We start from the raw sequence: 22,237 nt of genomic DNA on the forward strand, positions 1-22,237 counted from the left end.
CTTGGGTCTAGAGGCACAAGATGTAAGCGACAGTGGAAAGTGTGTCTCATTGAGAAATTGAATGATTAAAGTCACTTTCTTTAATCTTTTTCGTTGTCGACCACAGTTTCGCAGGAAGGAGACAGTCTTTGAGTTAGGGGGTCTGGAAAAGTTACTCTTTTTTATTTTATTTTATTTTTGGTACTGGGGCTTGATCCCAGAAACATTCTATCTTTGAGTTACATTCCCAGTCCAATTTTATTTTTTATTTTCAAAGAGGTTATCACTAAGCTTCTGAGAGTCTCGCTGCTTTGCAGATATTGGCCACGAACATGCCATTCTTCTGTCTCAGCCTTCCAAGTACTGGGATTTCGGTCGTGCAACCCTGGCATAGGGATTGTGTCTTACTGAGAACTTGAGTGCTTAAAGTCATTTTCTGTTAATCTTTTTTTGTTGTCGGCAGCAATTTTTTGAGGAGAGAGACACAGTCAGCTTCTTAAAGTTTTTATTTGAGCCAGGGAGTCTGGAAAAGTTATTTCTTGGAATTATTATTTTTTCTCATATTGTCTGAAATTGCCACTTTCACCCTGTAGGGTTGAAGAAAGTCACTTTTTAAAAATGAAAACATGCCAGATGTGGTGGCTCATGCTTGTAATTCCAGCATTTGAGAGGTCGCATTTGGGAAGCCCAGACAGGAGGATCACAGTTTGCTTACAGCCTCAGCTATTTAGGCCCTTTGCAACTCAGTGAGACCCTTTTACCAAATAAAGAACAAAAAATAGGGCTGGGGTGTAGCTCAGAGGTAGAATGCCCCTGGGTTCCATTCCCAGTTACCCCCCCCCACACACATACACACACAAAATGTAAATATGAGCTGGACATAGTAGTACACACTTGTAATCACAGTACTTGGGAGGCTGAAACAGGAGGATTGTTGGTTCATGGCTTTCTGCAACTTAGTGAGACCCTGTTTCAAAATAAAGAATAAAAAATAGGGCTTCTGTAGCTTGGACACACACAAAAGAGTCAGAACCTGGGCATGGATGTAGCTTGGAGGTAGAATGCCCCTGGATTCAATCCCTGGTAACACACACACACACACACACCCTGGATTCAATCTCTGATAACACACACATATACATTACTCAGTAATACACGCACACACACACACACACACACGCATGCGTGCTTGTGCCAGCGCCTCAGAATTAGGAGGTATGGAGATTGGAGGTAGAATGCGCCTGGATTCAATCCCTGGTAATACATATACACACACATGCCAGAACCAGGTGTGGTGTATAGTAGCAAAAGCCTGTAATACCAGTACTTGGGAGGCTGAGACAAGAAGATCACAGGTTCATAGGCAGCCTCAGCAAGTAGTGAAGCTCTCATCAGCCTAAGGAGATCTTTTTAAAAAAATCAAAATCAAAGCCGGGTGTGGTGGTGCACACTTGTAATCCCAGCATTCAGGAGGCTGAGATTGGAGGATCGTGGTTCGGGGACAGCCTCAGCTACTTAGTGAGGCCTTCTGCAACAACTCAGTGAGACCCAGTTTCAAAATAAAGAATAAAAAATAGGGCAGGGGGTGTAGCTCGGAGGTCGAATGACCCTGGGTTCCACCCCCAGACCCGCAAAAAAAAAAAAAAAAAAAAAAAAAAAAATCAAAATCAACATGGGGCTGGAGTGTAGCTTAGAAGTAGGATACCCGTGGATTTAATCCCCAGTACCACACCAAAACAATTGCAGAGTACTAAAAGCTATGAGGGATTGTTAAAATGAGTGAGGCATGCAAGCCATTGGTAGTTTGCCTTTTTGTTGGACTAGAAATCAGTTGGCTTCACCCTTTTATACCAATCCTCACTGCCACCATTTCCCCCTGGAATCAGATAAAAGGCTTTAATCTAAAAGATGATTTTGGCCAGGCGTGGTGGCGCACATTTGTAATCCCCGCACTTGGGAGGTGGAGACAGGAGGATTGTGCAGGGTTGAAGCCAGCTGTGTTGGTTTAAGAGACCCTGTTTCCAAATAAAAAGTATAAAATAGGTCTGGGAGTGTAGCCCGGAGGTAGAAGGGCTTTCAGGAACCCCAGTACCACCCAAAAATAAAAATTTAAAAGATGATTTTGTCAGTTTAAAAAAGTGCTGATGCTGGGCGTGGTGGCTCATGCTTGTAATTCCCGCGCTTGGGAGGTGGAGACAGGAGGATCGCGCTGGTTCCGAGCCTGCCTTGCTGGCTTAAGAGACCCTGTTTCCAAATAAAAACAATAAATATATATATATTTATTGTTTTTAATATTTATTGTTTTATATATTTATTATATATTTATTTTAAAATATATATTTATATATTTATTTTATATATTTATATAATATTGTTTTATATATTTATTGTATATATATATTAGGTCTGGGAGTGTAGCCTGGAGGTAGAAGGGCTTCTAGGAACCCCAGTACCACAAAACAAAACAAATAATAATAATAATAATATAAAAAATAAAGTGCTGATGCTTTGCATGTTTTGTATTTTTTAGCATACAGAGTTAATCTTTTACAACATCCTGGCTTCTTTGAGCTTTGCTCATTCTTTAGATGGAAACCAGGAATAGAGTGATTGAATTACTCTAATATATAATGAGCAGTGATTAGCAAGGTTGTATTCATCTATTCAGTGAATCCTGAACCATTTCATACCCACATTGAGTCCAGGTAATTTATCTACAATGACTTTTCCCTTGTTTTTTTTTTTTCTCTCTGTTTACTTTTTTTTTTTTTTTTAATACTAGGGTTTGGACACAGGGACATTTTATCTCTTGGGTTAAATCCCCAGACTTTTTTTCGTTTTATTTTGAGGTACTTGGGATGGAAGCCAGGGGCATTCTACCCCCGAGCTACATACCCAGCCCAATTTTTTAAATTGTTTTATTTTTTGAAACAGGGTCTTGTTGAGTTGCAGAGGGCTTACTAAGTAGCTTAGGCTGGCCACGAACCTGGATCCTCCTGTCTCAGCCTCCCAAATGCTGGGATTATAAGTGTGTGCCAAAGCCGGGCGTGGTGGTGCACGCTTGTAATCCTAGCATTTGGGAGACTGAGACCGGAGGATCGTGGTTCGCGGACAGTTTCAGCTACTTAGACCCTCTGCAACTCAGTGAAACCCAGTTTCAAAGTAAAGAATAAAAAATAGGGCAGGGGGTGTAGCTCAGAGGTCGAATGCCCCTGGGTTTCATCCCCAGACCCAGAAAAAAAAAAGTATGTGCTGCCACACCTGGCTTTTATGTTTTATTATTATTTATTTATTCACTTATTTTGTGGTACTGGGGGTGGAACCCAGGGGCTTTTCTACCTCTGGGCTATACTCCCAGACCTATTTTTATACTTTATTTGGAAACAGGGACTCACTAAGTTGCTGAAAGCCTCATTCAGTAGCTGAGGCTGGCTTTGAACTTGTGCGGTCTTCCTGTCTCAGCCTCCCAAGCACTGGGACTACAAGTGTGTGCCACCATGCCCGGCTTTTATGTTTTCTTTTGAAAGAGGATCTGACTAGTTCCTGAAGCTGACCTCAAACCTGTGATCCTCCATTTTCAGCCTCCCAAGTTACAGGTGTGCACCATTGTGCCCAGCTAATCTAAAGGTTTTTAATGCTTTGCTACTTAAGTGGTCCTCAGACCATCAGCACTGGTATCAGATGGAAGCTTGATAGAACTGTAGTTGGGGGACCTAACCCAGACATGCTGTCAGAATCTGCATTTAGACAACATTCCTAGCTCAAGTGAAAAAAATTGTAGCTCTGTTCAGTTGTTCAGAATTCTAATCTGAAAGCCAGGCGTGGTGGCGCACGTTTGTAATCCCAGTGCTTGGGAGGCTGAGACAGGAGGATTGCCTAGGTTCGAAGCCAGCCTCAGGTACTTAGTGAGGCCTTCTGCAACTTAGTGAGACCCTGTTTCCAAATAAAATATAAAATAGGTCTGGGAGTGTAGCCCGGAGGTAGAAGGCCCCTGGGTTCCATCCCCAGTATCTCACTCACACACACACACACACACACACACACACACACACACAGTCAGCCTTGACAACAAGACCCTGCACAACTTAGTGAGACCCTGTTTTTAAACAAGAAATAAAATCAGAAGCCAGGCGTGGTGGCACATGCTTGTAATCCCAGCATTTGGGAGGCTGAGACAGGAAGATCACAGTTCGCGGACAGCTTCAGCTACTTAGTAAGGCTCTTTGCAATTCAGTGAGACCCTGTTTCAAAATAAAGAGTAAAAATTAGGGCTGGGGTGTAGCTTGAAGGTAGAATGCCCCTGGTTTCCACCCCCAATATTGTAAAAGTACAAAAAGAACAAAAAAGAAATCCAGCTGAGTGTATAATTTGGAGATAGAATGCCTCAGAGTTCAATCCCCAGTACTAAAAAAAATCTAATCTGTAAGTAGAACTTTTATCTTTCTTAATATTTGTTGGTAATACAACATCTGTTTTTCTTTTTCAATTCAGGGAATTTGACCCAGAGCCTTGCACATGCTAGGCAAGTGCTCTAAAACCGAGCTACATCCCCAAAACTTTTTTTTTCAGTACTGAGGGATGAACCCAAGGACATTCTACCTTTGAGCTACACCCCTAGCCCTATTATTTATTTAGTTATTCATTTATTATATATATATATATATTTTGGTGGTACTGGGGATGGAAACCTTCTCTGGGCTATACTCCCAGACCTATTTTTTATATTTTTATTTGGAAACAGGGTCTCTTAAGCCAGAAACAGGGTCTCTTGCGCCACCACACCCGGCTTATTCTTTATTTTGAAACAGTGTCTTGCTAAGTTGTGGAGGCCTCACTAAGTAGCTGAGGTTAACCATGAACCTGTGATCCTCCTGTCTCAGCCTCTCAAGTACTGGAATTACAAATGTGTGGCACCACGCCCAACTTCCCCAACACTTTTTATTCTTATTTTGAGATAGGGTAATTCTAAGTTGTGCAGGCTGCCCTTGAACTTGAGATCCTCCTGTCTCAGCTCCTGATTAGCTGGGATTATAGGTGTGTGCCACCACGTCCCACCAGTAACACAGTGTCCTGTATATAGTACCTGTGTTACCAGTTCAGGTAAAGATTGCAAATTTATAAATATATATATATATATATATATATATATATATATATACATATATATATATATACATATATATTTATTTATTTATTTACTTATTTAGTGGTTCTGGGGAGTGAACCCAGGGGCATTCTATCTTTGAGCTATACTCCAGCCCTATTTTTTTCTTTGTTTTGAAATAGGGTCTCACTAAGTTGTGGAGTGCCTGAGTAGTTGAGGCTGGCTGTCAACCTGTGGTCCTCCTGTCACAGCCTCCTAAGTCCTGGATTTCAAGGATGCACCAACCTCCTGGCATAAATTTAGATTTTTGAAACATGTACATGATTACATTTTAAAACTTCATCGAATGCTGGAATCGTTGAGATTTGTTATTTAACTGCCTTTCATGAGGTTTTCCAGAGGACGATAAAATACTTTCGGATTAGGCCTTCTAGTTATTTGACTTTGTATAAGAATATTTTTTAAAAATCTTTTCTTTGTAGTTCTGGGGATGAACCTAGAGCCCTGAATATACTAGGCAGCCGCGGAGCTATATCCCCAGCCCTGTATGAGAGTTTATAAATTCTGCCATCCTTGTTTAAATAACGACTTACCTGTAGGAGAGCAATAGTGTGCAAGATAGCGAGGTAAACATACCTCATGGTCTGCTTTTTCATAGCGCTCTGTTTGTTCACTACTTGTTGTTTTTTTCTGAAAACTAGCTCTAAATGTTCAAGTTATCCCCAAATTTGAAGGCACTTCTTTCCCTGTCCGTCCCCATTGATGGGATGTAGTTTTCAAACATGCCTACTGATTCACTTTGTTGTTGTTTTTATTCCTATAGCCAGAAGAAATTCAACAGCAGATCGTTCGAGAGACTTTCCATCTAGTCCTCAAGCGGGATGACAACATCTGTAATTTCTTGGAGGGCGGAAGGTAAACTGTCAACTCGCGTTTTCTCTCCATGTGTCCACTCTCAGGTGGCCTTCATCGGTCTTTCTTCCTCTGGCATGCTTGAGTGTCAGGTGGGAGCCTGCAGTCACTTGAACTTGTCTCCGCATGGTTTGTTCAAGATTCTGGACTTTGGGAAGCAGTTGCGTTATTGTGCTTCTCCGGTACTTACACAGATGTACCTAGATTTCTAGTCCCTGGAGGATAGTCAGGACAAGAGGGAGGTAAATAGGCTTTAGAAACCTCTGCTAAACTTGGCAGTAATGGCCTACTTTGAGCATTTATTGATTTATTTTAGTACTGGATATTCAACCTAGAGGCATTCTACCATCTAGCTACATCCCCAGCCCGAGTTTTTTTTTTTTTTTTTTTTTTAATTTTCATTTCTTAACTGAAAACAGGGCCTCGCTAGTTTGATGAGAGTCTCACTTTTTTTTTATTGTGGTACTGGGGATGGAACCCAGGGGTATCCTACCTCTGAGCTATACCCACAGCCCTATTTTTTTATTCTTTATTTTGAAAAATTCTTTACTTTGAAACAGGGTCTCACTGAATTTCAAGGGGCCTCACTAAGTAGCTGAGGCTGTCTGCAAACCGAAATCCTTCTCAGCCTCCCCAGTTCTGGGGTTACAAGCGTGCACCACCATGCCTGGCTGGGAGTCTCACTTCTTGCCGAGGCTCTCCTCAAACCTGTGATCCTCCTGTCTCAGCCTCCCAAGTACAGAGATTATAGGCATGTGCCACCATGCCTCTTCAAGCATTTAGCCTTCCTCTTTTCTGTTGCCCCCTTCCTCATTTCTTGGCACGGAGTGTCTCTTTGATATATTTCAGTAAGGTACAGGCATTTAAATGTTTCTCATCTTCTACAGTTTGATTGGTGGCTCTGACTACAAACTGATTTATCGGCACTATGCTACCCTCTACTTTGTATTTTGTGTGGATTCATCAGAGAGTGAACTTGGGATCTTGGACCTCATTCAGGTATGTGTAGTTAGCTAATGATGGCAGTGCCTTTTGAAAGATTGCAGGTACTTTTTCTTTCTCTCTCTCTCTCTCTTTCTTTCTTTCTTTTTTTTTTTTTTTTTTTTTTTTGTGGTACTGGGGATGGAACCCAGCGTGATTCTGCCTCTGAGCTATAGCCCTGGTCCTATTTTTTAGTCTTTTTTATTTTTGAAACAGGGTCTCACTGAGTTGTGAAGGGCCTCACTAAGTAGCTGAGGCTGTCTGCGAACCGCTATCCTCTGGTGTTGCCTCCCTGTGCACCCGGTGCAGGTGCTTTTTCAGGAACAACCTTTTGTCAGCCTTCCTGTTGCTGTTAGTAAAAGTTGCCAGATGTCCACCAGGTGGTGCTCTTGGAAAACTGGAGCAGCCTTCAAAGACTCAGCTTTCAGGTTTATTGGTTTCTACCTAGCCCTGGGATTGCCCTTAGTTTTCATGGTTTGAATTTTCTTTCATCTGTCAAACCAAATAACATTTAAACATTTATAATTTTTATTTTTATTTAATTTATTTTACTGTCATTATAGCCTAAAGCAAAGAAACTCAACCATTTATTTATTTATTTATTTATTTATTTATTTATTTTGGTGGTACTGAGGGTGGAACCCAGGGGCTTTCTACTTCCAGGCTACACTCCCAGACCTATTTTATATATTTTTTTATTTGGAAACAGGGTCTCTTAAGCTAGCGAGGCTGGCTCTGAACCAGTGTGATCCTCCTGTCTCTGCCTCCCAAGCACGGGGATTACAAGCGTGCGCCACCACGCCCGGCCTATTTTATTTTTCGATACAGGATCTTGCCAAGTTGCTGAAGCTAGCCTTGAACCTGTGATCCTACTCTCTCAGCCTCCCAAGTACTGGGATTACAGGTGTGCACCACTGCACCTGCCTGAGCATTCCAAATCCAAAATCCTGAAGTCTGTTCTTTTTTTTTTTTCTTTCTTTTTTTTTGGTGGTGGTACTGGAGACCTATTTTATTTTTGGAAACAGGTTCTCTTAAGCCAGCATGGCTGGTTTCGAACCTACGCGATCCTCCTGTCTCCACCTCCCAAGCACAGGGATTACAAGCATGCGCCACATGCCTGGCACTGAAATCTGATATACTCCAAAATTTTTTTTTTTGTAGATCTGGGGGTGGAACCCAGGGCTATTTGACCTCTAAGCTACACCCCCTGCCCTATTTTTTATTCTTTATTTTGAAACAGGATCTCACTAAGTTGCAGAGGGCCTCACTAAATAGCTGAGGCTGTCTGAGAATCGTGATCCTCCAGTCTCAGCCTCCCAAATGCTGGGATTACAAGTGTGTGCCACCACGCCCGGCTACTTCAAAATTTAATCTTCTTGAATGTTACAGATAGGAAATTCTATACCTGACCTCATGTCAAGACACAGGCCCAGTGGGTATGGTGGCACACGCTTGTAATCCCCGTGCTTGGAAGGCTGAGACAGGAGGATCGTGCAGGTTTGAAGCCAGCCTCTGCTGGCTTAAGAGACCCTGTTTCCAAATAAAATATAAAATAGGTCTGGGAGTGAAGCCTGGAGGTAGAAGGCCCCTGGGTCCCATCCCCAGTACCACCAAAAAAAAAAAAAAAAAACCAAAAAAAACCCCAAAAAACACAACAACACAGGCCCACTAAAAAATTACATGAAGCTGCTTAAATGCTATGTGTATATGGTACATATGAAATGTAAATGAATTCTGTGCTTAGACTTGGGTCCTATCCCCAAGATATCTCAGTAATGTATATGTCGATATTCCTAAACCTGAGAAAAGCAAAATCTGAAACATTTTTAATCTTAGGCATATTTATTTATTTATTTTTGTGGTATTGGGGATTGAATCCAGTAGTCCTTTACCTATGAGCTACATCCCTAGCCCTATTCTATGTTTGATTTTGAAACAGGGTCTCACTAGGTTTCTAACAGTCTCACTAAGCTGCTGAGATTGGTTTCTTTCTTTCTTTTTTTTTTCTTTTTTTTTTGGTACTGTAAATGAAACCCAGGGGCTTCTACTTCTGAGCTACACTCGCAGCCCTATTTTTTCCCCTTTATTTTATTTTTTATATTTTGTGGCACTGGGACTGGAACCCAAAAGCATTCTACCTCTTCTACCTCTGAGCTACACCCTGTTTCTATTTTTTATTCTTTATTTTGAAACAGGGTCTCACTGAGTTGCAAAGGACCTCACTAAGTAGCTGAGGATGGCCATGAACTGCAATTTTGTCTCAGCCTTCTGAATGCTGGGATTACAAGTGTGCACCACCAGACCTCATCCTTAAACTGTATTTTAAAGAAATAATATGTTAATATGTTTCTGTGGTTCAGAATTCCACAGGCACACTTCCAAGTATACAGTAAAAATGTATACTTATCCTTCTCCTCCTCCTACTCACTTGAGTACTTTTGTAGAAGCAACTAATTTTAGTTTTAAAACCAAGAGCCATGCCGGGTGTGGTGGTGCATGCTTGTAATCCTAGTGCTTGGGAGGCTGAGACAGGAGGATCGCACAGGTTTGAAGCCAGCCGCAGCTACTTAGGTTCTCAGCAACTTAGTGAGACCCTGTTTCCAAATAAAGTATAAAATAGGTCTGGGAGTGTACCCTGGAGATAGAAAATCCCCTGGGTTCCACTCCCAGTACCACCAAAAAAAAACAACAACAACAAAAAAACAAAATCAAGAGCCATGCCGGGCATGGTGGCGCATACTTGTAATCCTAGCATTTGGGAGGCTGAGACAGGAGGATCACAGGTTCGTGAACAGCCTTAGCTACTTAGTGAGGCCCTTTGCAACTCGGTGAGACCCTGTTTCAAAATAAACAATAAAAAATAGGACCGGGGGTGTAGCTCTAAGGTAGAATGCCCCTGGGTTCCATTCCCAGTAGTGCAAAAATAAATAAATAAATAAATAAATAAATAAATAAATAAATAAATACATAAAACCAAGAGCCAGCTGGGCACGATTGAACACCCTTGTAATCTCAGTACTTGGGAGGCTGAGACATGAGAATTGCAGTTGGTGGCCAGCCTTAGCAACTTAGTGAGGCCCTCAGGAACTTACTGAGACCTTGTTTCAAAATAAATACTAAAATAGGGCTGGGGTGTATCTTTGAGATAGAATGCCCCTGAATTCAATACCCTGTACCATAAAATAAAACACAACCAATAGCCAATGTTATGTCAAGGGAGAAATCCATAGGCATTTTTGAAAGCAAGAGTGCTTTATACATTTATTATACTTTTTTTTTTTTTTTTGTAGTACTAGAGATTAAACCTAAGAGTGTTCTACCTCTGAGCTACATCTCCAGACCCATTTTATTTTTTATTTTGAAACAGGGTCTCACTGTTTCTGAGGCTGGTCTGGAACCTGCAGTTCTCCTGTCTTAGCCTCCCAAGTACTGTGATTATAGGTGTGCGCCACCATGCCCAGCCATTTACTTCAGCCCGCCCCCCCCATTACTGAAAATTGAATCTAGGGGCATTCTACCTCTGAACTACACCCCCAGCCCTATTTTATTCTTTTTTGAAACAGTCTCACTAAGTTGCAGAGGGCCTTCCAAATTGCTGAGCCTGTGGTAATCCTGTCTCAGTCTTCCAAGTCCCGGAATTATAAGCATGTTCCAACATGCCCAGCCACTCACTCCAATTTTAACAAACAAATGAATGATAAAAGAAATGGAAGTTTGGGCACTGTGTTGTGTACCTGTACTCCCTGCTACTTGGGAGGCTGAAGCAGGAGGATCATTTGAGCCCAGGAATTTGAGACTAGCCTGAGCAAAATAGTAAAAACCCATCACACCTGCCCACCCACACACACTCCTGCACCTAGTAAAACATGGTACAACCATGTGCCACCACACTTGGCCCTTTTTATTTATTTATTTATATTTTTTTACAGTACTGGGGATGGAACCCAGGGGCATTCTGCCTTTGAGCTACACCTCCAGCCCCATTTTTTTATTTTTTATTTTGAAACAGGGTCTCACTGAGTTGCAAAGGGCCTCACTAAGTAGCTGAGATTGTCCACGAACCGTTATCCTCCTGTCTCAGCCTCCCAAATGCTGGATTACAAGCATGCACCATCATGCCTGGCTTATTTTCTTATTTTCAAACAAGGTCTTGCCAAATTGCTGAATCTGGCCTTGAATCAATGATCTTCATCTCTGAGCTTCCCAAGTATTGGGATTATGGGCATGTGCCACCGTTCTTGGTTTAGATCCATATTTAACAGCCTTGCAGTGAAATATTCTCTCCCTCTTAAAAATGTAAGACTTATGAATAGTTCTGCATTATGAACTGTTTGTGGTTTAGGGCATACATGTGTATGTATTTCTGTTAGGTATATATCTAAGAAGTAGAATTAAGCTGGGTGTTGTGGTGCATGTTTGTAATCCCAGTGTTGTGAGGCTGAGATGGGAGGATCTGAGTTCAAGGACAGCCTCAACTCCTTAGTGAGGCCCTCTGCAACCTTGTTTCAAAATAAAGAATAAAAAATATAAAAAATAGGGCTGGGGGTGTAGTTTGGAGATAGAATGTCCCTGGGTTTCATCCTCCATACCACCAAAAAAAAAAAAAGTTTTTTCTTTTTTTTCTTCAGGTCTGGGGATGGAACCTAGAGACATTCGACCTCTGAGCTACACCTCTTGCCCAGTTTTTTAATTCTTTATTTTGAAACAGGGTTTCACTAAGTTGCTCTGGTATCAGCCTCTGCTGGGTTTACAAGTGTGAGTGACCACGCACAGCAAAAAAATGTTTTTACATGTGTACATCAACATTTAGGAAGAGGATGAAGTATTGTTAGGTAGTTGTCATTCTTTATTTGGTACTGGTGATTGAACCCAGGGGCGTTTTACTCTGAGCTAAACTCCTTGCCCTTTTTAAAAAAAATTTTGTTTTGAAACAGAGTCTCACTACATCTCTGAAGCTGTCCTCAAACCTGTGATCCTCCTGTTTCAGCCTCTGAAATACTAGGATTACAGGTGTATACCACCATGCCTGGCTTAATTTGTTATTTTTTATTCAAATTAGCATCTTATAAAGCAAGAAAGAAAGCCACATGTGTCTGCTTGGTTGTATTGCTATTCCAAAACTAAGGTTTTCCTGTCTTAGATTGTCCCTCTGAATTGGGACAAGAATGGCTAATGAGCTGGGCATGGTGGCTTACACTTGTAATCCCAGTACTTGGGAGGCTGAGACAGGAGGATCACAGATTCTAGGACAGCCTCAGCTAGTGAGGCCCTCTGGAACTTTAGTGAGACCTTGTTTCAAAATAAATAATAAAAAAAGGGCTAATTTTTTTTTTATAATTAGAATGCTCTTGGGTTCCATCCCCAGTACCAGGAAAAAAAAAAAAAAAAAAGAAGGGCTAATGCTGGCAGTTGAGGGAGGATATGTTGGGTTTGAAATTTATCAAATGTACTTTTATGGAACTAAATATATTTTCATTTCTGTATTTCTCTTTGTTTTCTAGGTTTTTGTAGAGACTCTGGATAAGTGTTTTGAAAATGTATGTGAGTTGGATTTGATCTTCCATATGGATAAGGTATATATACTCTCTCAAATCCAGTTTTCTAGAAAACTAAGAGCCCAGGGCATCTCTAGCCACCTTTCCATCTCCAAGTTATTTATCTTTTTTTTTTTTAACTTCACAGTTCTAGAACCTGTTTTATTTAATAATTCAAATTTAATAGCTTGTGTTCCTCTCCCTCTCTCTCTCTTTCTCTCTCTCTCTCTCTCTCTCTGTCTGTCTGTCTGTCTCTCTCTCTCTCTCTTACCTTTTTTGCTGAGATCTATTACCAATTTTAACATCCACAGCATTACTCCTGGGCCTGTATCATGGTTCATCTGTTCACAGATGTCTTGGGACAGGGCAGTGATGACGCTAGAATAACTAGCCACCTGGCCAAAGGTGAGGGTTCATAATTGTATAATAACTATAAAATGAAGCCGGGTGCAGTTCATACAGTTACACAATTGTAATCCCAGTACTTGGTAGGCTGAGACAGGAGGATTGCAGGTTCAAGGCCAGCTTCAGCAATTTAATAAGTCCCCATTTCAAAATAAAAAGGGCTGGTCCAGAGGTAGAACATTCTTGGGTTCAATCCCCAGTACCAAAGGGGGGAAAAGAAAAGAAAAATGAGTTTCCTAGGCATGGACAGTGATGATGAAACTTTGGAATAATCATAACATAGGAACTTTGACTTGGTGCAATTTATATCTTTCCTAAGGAGTAATGCAAAGGCTGATATATCTGAAACATAATTTAAGGTGATATTCAGGCAGAATTGAACTGGTCCCAAGTAGTGCTCTCAAATTTGTTTTGCTAGCATGCCTGTGCCATGGCCTCTGTCCTCATGTGCCAAATTAGACTTAGGAGACTGCAGTGAGGCGAGGGAGCAGTGTTGTATGCAGCTGGGCACAGACGCCTCAGCGCTGTTCACGGTGAGTCAGTTGACTGCCGTCCCTGTGGTCTGTGGCCAGGGACAGCAGGAGTTTGGGGAGACCGCTGCTCTTTGTGAGGCTGTCTTCATCATGATGAAGCTGTTTCTAGACCCATTGCTACTCGCGTTGTAACAGTACTAGCACTGTAAAGATGCTGTCTGGAGTCGCTCTGGTTTTCCAGTAGGATCTTCTTTGGTCTCAGTCGACTCTGCCAGGATTCTTAGATGCTGCACCTCTGGATGTTAGAAAGGAATGAAGTTTTTTTCAATATCTGGCTTGGCTCTGTGGCTATCCCAGCAGCCTTGTGCAGGAGAATCGTAGAACCCTGTGTTTTTTTCTTTCAGTACAGAGGATTGAACCCAGAGGCATTCTGCCTCCAAGCTACAACCCTAGCCCTGATTTTGGTTGTTTTTTTTTTTTTTTTTTTGGTGGTACTGGGGTTCCTGGAAGCCCTTCTACCTCCGGGCTACACTCCCAGACCTATTTTTACATTTTTTTAAAATTTGGAAACAGGGTCTCCTAAGCCAGCGCGAGCGGCTGGCTTCGAACCTGCGCGATCCTCCTGTCTCTGCCTCCCAAGCGCGGGGATTACAAGCGTGCGCCACCACGCCCGGCTGGTTTTTTTTGGAAACATGATCTCACTAGGTTACTGAGATTCTCAGGAAGTTGCTGAGGCTGTCCCTAAACCTGCAGTCCTCCTGTCTCAGCTTCCCAAGTACTGGGATTACAGGGATGCACCACCACGCCCCGCTCTGGTCCTTCTTCATTTGGGACTCTGAAGCCTCGCCAGGAGTCCAGGGCTCACTGTTGCTTTTCAGGTGGCCACTCTTCCTTTCATAGGAAAGGTTCATGGGAACTTCAGAGCTCTTTTAGCCCCTTCTCCTTGCAGGTGCTAGAATCGTTTTATGCTTGGCAGTTGTTAAAGGTGCTGCTAGGTTGTGATTGCTGTCAAGGAGAGCCATAGTTCAGATAAGATTCCCTTCTGTACTAGTTGGGGGAAAAATGTTAAGAGATTTGAGAATGTGATTGTTATTATTTTAACACACCATTAAGATTGTGATATATAAGGTGTTACCTTAGGGGCTACCACCTGGTGTACAAAGTGGGTTTCTTTGCAGATGTCATCTGTTGCTTACCATGCCAGAGATGAATTTTTCAGTATCTCACAGCATAGATTAAGGGATAGATCTTACTGAGAAAGGGGAATTTTCTAAGCAAGAGAAGAGAAGGCATAGACCCTCATCTTCCATTGTCCCCTTAGAGAGATGTGTTGGGCCAGTCCCTGCTGCAATGTCTCCTCCTTGCCTGTTTACCCAGGCCACTGTGAAAGTAGCCTTTCCATGAAGAGACACACAAAAGGCCCAGATACCATTTTGCATTTGAGCATCAGCTGTATAAAGATGTTGTCTAGGAATGCCAACTGCCTAATACCTGAAAACTTAGGACCTATGGATGGTACACCTGGAATGTATAGTTGTAGGTGTTGTGGGAAATTGAGTTTGGGTGCAGCCCCTCTCATTGGGATAATGGGGAGCCCCCTTGTCCAAGCTAGTTCACGCTCTAGGCAGCCCAGAGTGTGCTTCCAAGGTGATGTTCAAAATCACAACATACGCCGGGCGTGGTGGCGCACGCTTGTAATCCCAACATTCAGGAGGCTGAGACCGGAGGATCACGGTTTGCAGACAGCCTCAGGTACAGGGTCTCACAGCTTAGTGAGACCCTGTTTCAAAATAAAGAATAAAAAATAGGGCAGGGAGTGTAGCTTGGAGGTTGAATGCCCCTGGGTTCCATCCCCAGACCTGCAAAAACAAAACAAAACAAAATCATAACGTACTGTTCAGTGTCTTTCCTTCTTTGGTTGGTATTGTTTCTAGGAATCTCTTTGCCATAGTAGCCTTAGGTTGTTTAATTTTCCTTATATATTCATTCTATGATTAATAGCCAGGTGTGGTAGCATATACCTGTACTTGGGAGGCTGAGATAGGAGGATTGCAGGTTTGAGACCAGCCTCAGCTTAGTGAGACCCTCAGCAACTTAAGAGAGACCCTGTTTCAAAATTTTAAAAATAAAATAGGGCTGAAGGGTGTAGCTCACAGGTAGAGTGTCCTTGGGTTTAACTCTCAATACAAATTAATGAACTAAAGGAAGATAAGAGTGTTTTGAGTTTGGGGCGACTATGAAGTATGCTGCCATGGAAGTATCATTGAATGGGTATGCCAGGTACATTTCTCTCACGACATCTGTAACTTGCTATGGAATTGCTGGGCCACAGATGGAAGCCGAGGAAGGAGAGGCAGGGGAGCGCGAAGCCCCGGGGCAGCAGCACCGGCAAAAGCTGAGGCCGAGGCCGAGTCCTGGGCGGATCCTAACAGCCACAGTGTCTGCCACAGACTGGCTGTTTCCAAGCTCATCTGGAGTGTTGGTTCCCTCATGGTTGGGGTGAGCGTTACCGGGGATCCAGGTACTCACCAGAAGTTGATATTCTCAGTGTGGTACTCATCTGTGTGGTTCATCAGGTATTTCCAGTTCTTTCTCATTCCAGACACATGGTAGAATTATGCTTCTTGAAGTTAGGTGTAACTGTGTGACTCGCTTTAGCCCATAAAGTATGAACTAGCTAATGGAATGCAAGGGCAGTGAGCCAGTCTACAAGTCTCCTTTTTTTCTGCTTTGACAGTTGTGGAAGCATGAACGGTCCCCTCACCCAGGGTCCTGATCGAGAACGTGCAGGGGGACGATTTTTAGCCGGTCTCCTGGGTGTCCGGAGGTATTTTGCATTGCGGCACACCTGGCTTTTCTCTGATTATTCAGGAAGATGAGTGCTTCTTCTTGTATTTATCGGTCATTGGGAGATTCTCTCTTTTGAAGTACTTATTTGAGGCTTTTGTTCATTTTTTGACTAGCTCGTCTGCCTGTATTTTAAAATTGTATTTGAAGACGTTTTTTATTTTTTTTATTTTTATTTTTTTGGTGGTACTGGGGTTCCTGGAAGCCCTTCTACCTCCGGGCTACACTCCCAGACCTATTTTTAAATTTTTATTTGGAAACAGGGTCTCCTAAGCCAGCGCGCTCAGCTGGCTTTGAACCTGCGCGATCCTCCTGTCTCTGCCTCGCAAGCGCGGGGATTACAAGCATGCGCCCACCACGCCTAGCTTTTTTTTTTTTTTTTTTTTTTTTTTTGGTACTGAGGTGGAACCCAGAGGCTTTCTACCTCCGGGTTATACTCCCAGACCTATTTTTTATATTTTATCTTGAAACAGGGTCTCACTTAAGTTGCCGAGAACCTCACTCAGTAGCTGAGGTTGGCTTCGAACCTGTGCAATCCTCCTGTCTCTGACCCTGAAGCGCTAGGATTACAAGTGTGCGCCACCACGCCTGGCTTAAAATTTTTTTTATTGATGTATTGTCATACATCTTAATGGAGTACAAGATGGTAGAGGCACACATACACACATCACTCATTTAGCCCTTCCCCATATCCTACCCCATTTCCTCCCTCTTTTTCATGTTTGGCTTAGTGATGACTTCGATGTGCTGGTGAATGTATATCATGTACATTAGGAAATTTCCCTCTTTCCTTCTCCCATCCCTCTCAGGTCACCTTAGTTGCTTATCTATGATTTTTCTTTCTTTGTCTACAATTTCTAGCTTCGTCATATTAGGGAGATCATCTGGTTTTTTACCTTTGTGACTGACTAATCTTACCTGGCATAATGTCCTCCAGTTCCATTCATTTCCCTGTAAATGACGTAATTTTTTTCTTTTTTATGGCTGAGTAAAATTTCATTGTGTACATATCTCATAGTTTTGTAATTCATTCATTTGTTGATGGACATCTTAGCTGGTTTCATAGTTTGGCAATTGTGAATTATGTGACTATGAAAATAGATATGCACGCATTAGTTTGGTATTTTGGTTTCCATTCTTTTGGATAGATACCCCGAAGTGGTATTGCTGAATTATATGGTAGCTTTGTTCTGAAGATCCTCCGTACTGTTTTGTAAAGTGGTTACACTAATATGCAATCCCACTGACAATGTATTAGAGTTCCCACTTCTCCACATCCTCGGTTTGTAGAGGTTTTTTTTTTGTGTGTGGTACTGAGGTTGGAACCCAGGGGCATTCTACCTCCAAGTGATACCCCCAGTCCTATTTTTTTTTATTCTTTATTTTATTTTTTGGATGTGTGTGTGTGTGTGTGTGTGTGTGTGTGTGTGTGTGTGTTACTGGGGATGGAACCCAGGGAATTCTACCTCCAAGCTACACCCCTATTCCTATTTTTTATTCTTTATTTTGAAACAGGGTCTCACTGAGTTGCAAAGGGCCTCACTAAGAAGCTGAGGCTGTCTGTGAACCATGACCCTTCTGTCTCAGCCTCCCAGATGCTAGGATTATAAGCGTGTGCCACTACGCCCACCTTTTTTTATTCTTTATTTTGAAACAGGATCTCACTTGGTTGCAAAGGGCCTCACTAAGTAGCTGAGGCTGTCCATGAACCGCAATCCTTCTGTCTCAGCCTCCCAAATGCTGGGATTACAAGTGTGCGCCACCATGCCTGGCTATTACTACAGCTTTTTAAAACTTTTATTTTTTTCTTTTTCTGGTATTGGAGATTTTACCCGGGGACATCTGAGCTATACTCCCAGTCCTATTTTATTTTTTTATTTTGAAGTAGGGTCTCACTAAGTTGCTGAGGCTGGCCATGAACCTCTGATCCTCCTGTCTTAGCCTGTCAATTACTGATATTTTAAGTGTGTGTCACCACACCCAACTTTCTTTTTTTTTTTTTTTTGGTGGTACTGGGGTTCCTGGAAACCCTTCTACCTCCGGGCTACACTCCCAGACCTATTTTTATACTCTTTTTAATTTGGAAACAGGGTCTCTTAAGCCAGTGCGGCTGGCTTTGAGATCCTCCTGTCTCTGCCTCCCAAGCATGCACCACCACGCCCGACTACTACACCCAACTTTTTAACGACATTTTTATTAATGTGTGTGTGTGTGTGTGTGTGTGTGTGTGTGTGTGTGTGTTGCTAGAGATTGAACAACTCTGGAGCATTCTACCTCTGAGCTATACCCCTAGCCCTATATTATTTTGTTTGTTTATTTATTTTGGCACCTGAGGATGAACCTAGGGGCATTCTACCTCTGAACTATATCCTGAGTCCTATATTTTTGTTATTTTTTTGTATTTGGAAACAGGTTCTCTCTAAGTTTCTGAGGCTACCCTTGAAAGCTGTGATCCTCCTCTTCCAGCCTCCCAAGTGCTGGGATTTACAGGCATGCACCATCATGCTTGGTTATTTTTAAATTTTGGAACAGCATCTCACTAAATTGTTGAGGGTCTTGGTAAATTGCTGAGGCTGGCCTCAAACCTACAATTCACCTGTCTCATTTTCTCAAAGTACTGGGATTACAGATGTGTGCCACAGCAGCCAGCTCATTTTTATAATTGTGAAGAGAGAAAATCTACTCATTTTCTTAAGAGTAGCTTGGCTGTTCTTAGTCTTTTCCATTATGTCAGTTGTATAAATCATATGTGAGTGCGTGCGCGCACACACATACACACACACACACACCTGTTGGAATTTTGGTTGGAATTGGGTCAAATCTGTAGAACATTTGAGGATAATTAATTTACATTTTTACAATAACAAATTTACCCATAGTATTGTATATCTCTTCATTTCTTTAGGTCTTCTTTTGAACTTTCTCAATGAACATTTATAATTTTTTCTTTAGAAATTTTTCTCATATTATTATTATTATTATTAGCAGTAGTAGTAATAGTATTTTTTTGTAGTACTAGAGATGGAACCCAGGGGCATTCTACTTCTGAGCTATACCCCCAGCCCCATTGTTTATTCTTTATTTTGAAACAGGGTCCCACAGAGTTGCAAAGGGCCTTACTAAGTAGTTGAGGCTCTCCGTGAACCACTATCCTCCTTGTCTCAGCCTCCCAAATGCTGGGATTACAAGTGTGTGCCACCACACCCGGCTATTTTTTGTTTTGTTTTTGTGGTACTGAGGGTGGAATCCAGGGGCATTCTACCTCCGAGCTACCCCCCCACAGCCCTATTTTTTATTCTTTATTTTTGAAACGGGTCTCACTGAGTTGCAGAGGGCCTCACTGAGTAGCTGAGGCTGTCTGCGAACCACGATCCTCCTGTCTCAGCCTCCCAAATGCTGGGATTACAAGCGTGCGCCACCACGCCTGGCTTCCCGGCTAATTTTTTTATGCTGGATATTTGTATTGCCTTTGGTTTTTGTTTTACTTCTTTTATGGTACTGGATATTGAACGCAGAGCCTCGTGCTTGCTAGGCAAGTGCTCTACCACTAAACTACATCCCTAGTCCTAGCTATCTGTTTTTTATGTATATGGCACTTGGAATATTCTTTTTTTTTTTTTTTGGTGGTACTGGGTTCCTACAAGCCCTTCTACCTCCAGGCTACACTCCCAGACCTATTTTTACATTTTTATTTGGAAGCAGGGTCTCCTAAGCCAGCACGTGCGGCTGGCTTCGAACCTGCGCAATCCTCCTGTCTCTGCCTCCCAAGCGCGGGGATTATAAGTGTGCCCACCACGCCCGGCTTGGAATATTCATTTTTTAAAATTTTTTGCAATATAGAAATCACTATATGTTGATATTGAAATCAGAAGTTGTATTAAATTCTTACTAATTCTGATATTTTATCTGTAGACATTTTGCTCACTTCTTCCTAGTTCTTATGCCATTTCTGTCTATTTATTTATTTATTTGCCTTACTGTGCTGACTAGGATCTCTAGTGTTGTGTTGAATAGAAGCGGGGACAGTAAGGTCGGGTGTGGTGGTGCACGCGTGTAATCCCAGCACTTGGGAGGCTGAGACAGGAGGATTCCAGGTTGTCCGGTCAAAGCCAGACTCAGCTACTTAGTGAGCCTCTAAGCAACTTAGTGAGACTCTGTTTCCAAATAAAGTATAAAATAGGTCTGGGAGTGTAGCCTGGAGGCCCATGTTCCATCCTCAGTAAAACACACACACACACACACACACACACACACACACACACACAGAAATGGGGACAGTAGGCATTAGGTCTTGTTATTGGTTTCAAAGGACCTTTTATCTGTTGCTGTGAAGTACAGTATTTGCCATATGTTTTTTTTTTTTTTTTGGTACTGGGGATGGAACCCAGGGGTATCTGACCTCCAAGCTACCTCTGAGCAACACTCCCAGCCCTATTTTTTTATTCTTTATTTTTGAAACAGGGTCTCACTAAGTTGCAGAGGGCCTCACTGAGTAGCTGAGGATGTCCACGAACCCGGATCCTCCTGTCTCATCCTCCCAAATGCTGGATTACAAGCATGCGCCACCATGCCTGGCTGTTTTTTGGTTTGTTTGTTTGTTTGTTTTGGTGGTCCTGGGAATGGAACCCTGGGGCATTCTACCTCTGAGATACACCCCAGCCCTATTTTTTTTTTTTTTTTTTTTTGGCAGTACTGTGGGTGGAACCTATGGGCATCTGACCTCCAAGCAACATCCCCTGCCCTATTTTTTTTAGTCTTTATTTTGAAACAAGGCCTCACTAAGTTGCAGAGGGCCTTACCAAGTAGCTGAGGCTGTCTGTGATCCTCTTATCTCAGCCTCCCGAATGCTGGGATTACAAGCATGCGCCACCGCACCTGGCTTGGTTTTTTTTTGTGGGGGGGTAAATATTCTTTATCAGGCTAAGAAAATTTCCTCTCTCCTCTTCCTAGTGGCTAAGGATATTTATTTATTTAGTTAGTTATTTTTGTGGTACTGGGGATTGAACCCAGGGACATTCCACCTCTGAGCTACACCCCCAGCTCTCCTTTATTTTTATTTTGAAAAGGGTCTCTAGGTTGATGAGAGCCTCACTACTTACTGAGGCTGTCCTTGAACCTGTGATCATCCTGTCTGAGCCTCCCAAGTACTGGGATTATAAGTATGCATCACCATGCCTAGCTAATGGCTCTGGATGATGAAAGAATATTAAAATATAATAAAAGCTTTTTCTCCATCTTCTGAGGTAACTGTATGTTTTTGCTTCATCATTAGAATACTGCTTTTTGAACATTTGTGAGGATGTCTGCTAAAGCAGTAAAGTCATTCCAGCCATGACTGTTTTATTGGACAAGGCTTTTAAAGGAAATAAAATGCCATAAATGTTACTCTTGCTCGTATCTCTTATCTTCGAACAAGCTCCATAAAGTTTTTTGCTGCTGCTGCAAATTTAGTCCACAGTTTATAAAACTGTTTACTTTTAGTTGACCATATGGCATTGGGAAATGACTGTTCATATCTACTGGTGGTTTGAAAAATGAGGTGCAAGGAGTCAGAATCCTGCCCTGGCCACCTTTAGAATTGTCCGAAGGTGTTTCCAGCAAGTAACTTTCTTTTCCCGAGATACTCAACTTATCTTTGCCCTCATATCAAGCTGTTGCTAATTCAGGCATATCTTCTATTGATAATGGGAACTGTGGGGTGTTTTTCCTTTTCTTTTTTTAAAATTATATATGCAAACACTCGTCATAAGAACAGGAATAGCACTGTGAGCCCCATTCTTAGTTGAAGAGTCACCCCACCTTGGAGCTAGAATCTCCTAGCAGGCCTTAGCCCTTGACGCTCTGCATTAACTAGCCCCGGATAGCTGCCCCTTCAACTCCCGTGGAAGTGGCTAGAGTAGCAGGCCTTCATAAGGACCAGATGCGGCTGAATTCCTGCTGCTCTGCCAAGTTGCTTTTTCTTTTTTTCTTTTCTTTCCTGGTTTTTTCTTTTGTTCTTCTTT

At 42.2% G+C, this 22,237-nt stretch overlaps 1 protein-coding gene across 1 annotated transcript in view; it reads left to right on the forward strand.

Annotated features, from left to right (window-relative positions):
• LOC308261263 (AP-3 complex subunit sigma-2) overlaps positions 1 to 22,237 on the forward strand; it is a gene marked incomplete at both ends in the record, with an annotated part of 54,066 nt that overhangs the window by 285 nt on the left and 31,544 nt on the right. The window contains 3 exons of the mRNA XM_080693063.1: positions 5,907 to 5,998; positions 6,883 to 6,994; positions 12,478 to 12,549. Coding sequence (XP_080549189.1) covers positions 5,907 to 5,998; positions 6,883 to 6,994; positions 12,478 to 12,549 — 276 coding nt within the window. The remainder of the gene's footprint in view (positions 1 to 5,906; positions 5,999 to 6,882; positions 6,995 to 12,477; positions 12,550 to 22,237) is intronic.

Source organism: Muscardinus avellanarius (assembly GCF_963383645.1).
Source record: "Muscardinus avellanarius genome assembly, chromosome: 3".
Taxonomy (NCBI): domain Eukaryota; kingdom Metazoa; phylum Chordata; class Mammalia; order Rodentia; family Gliridae; genus Muscardinus; species Muscardinus avellanarius.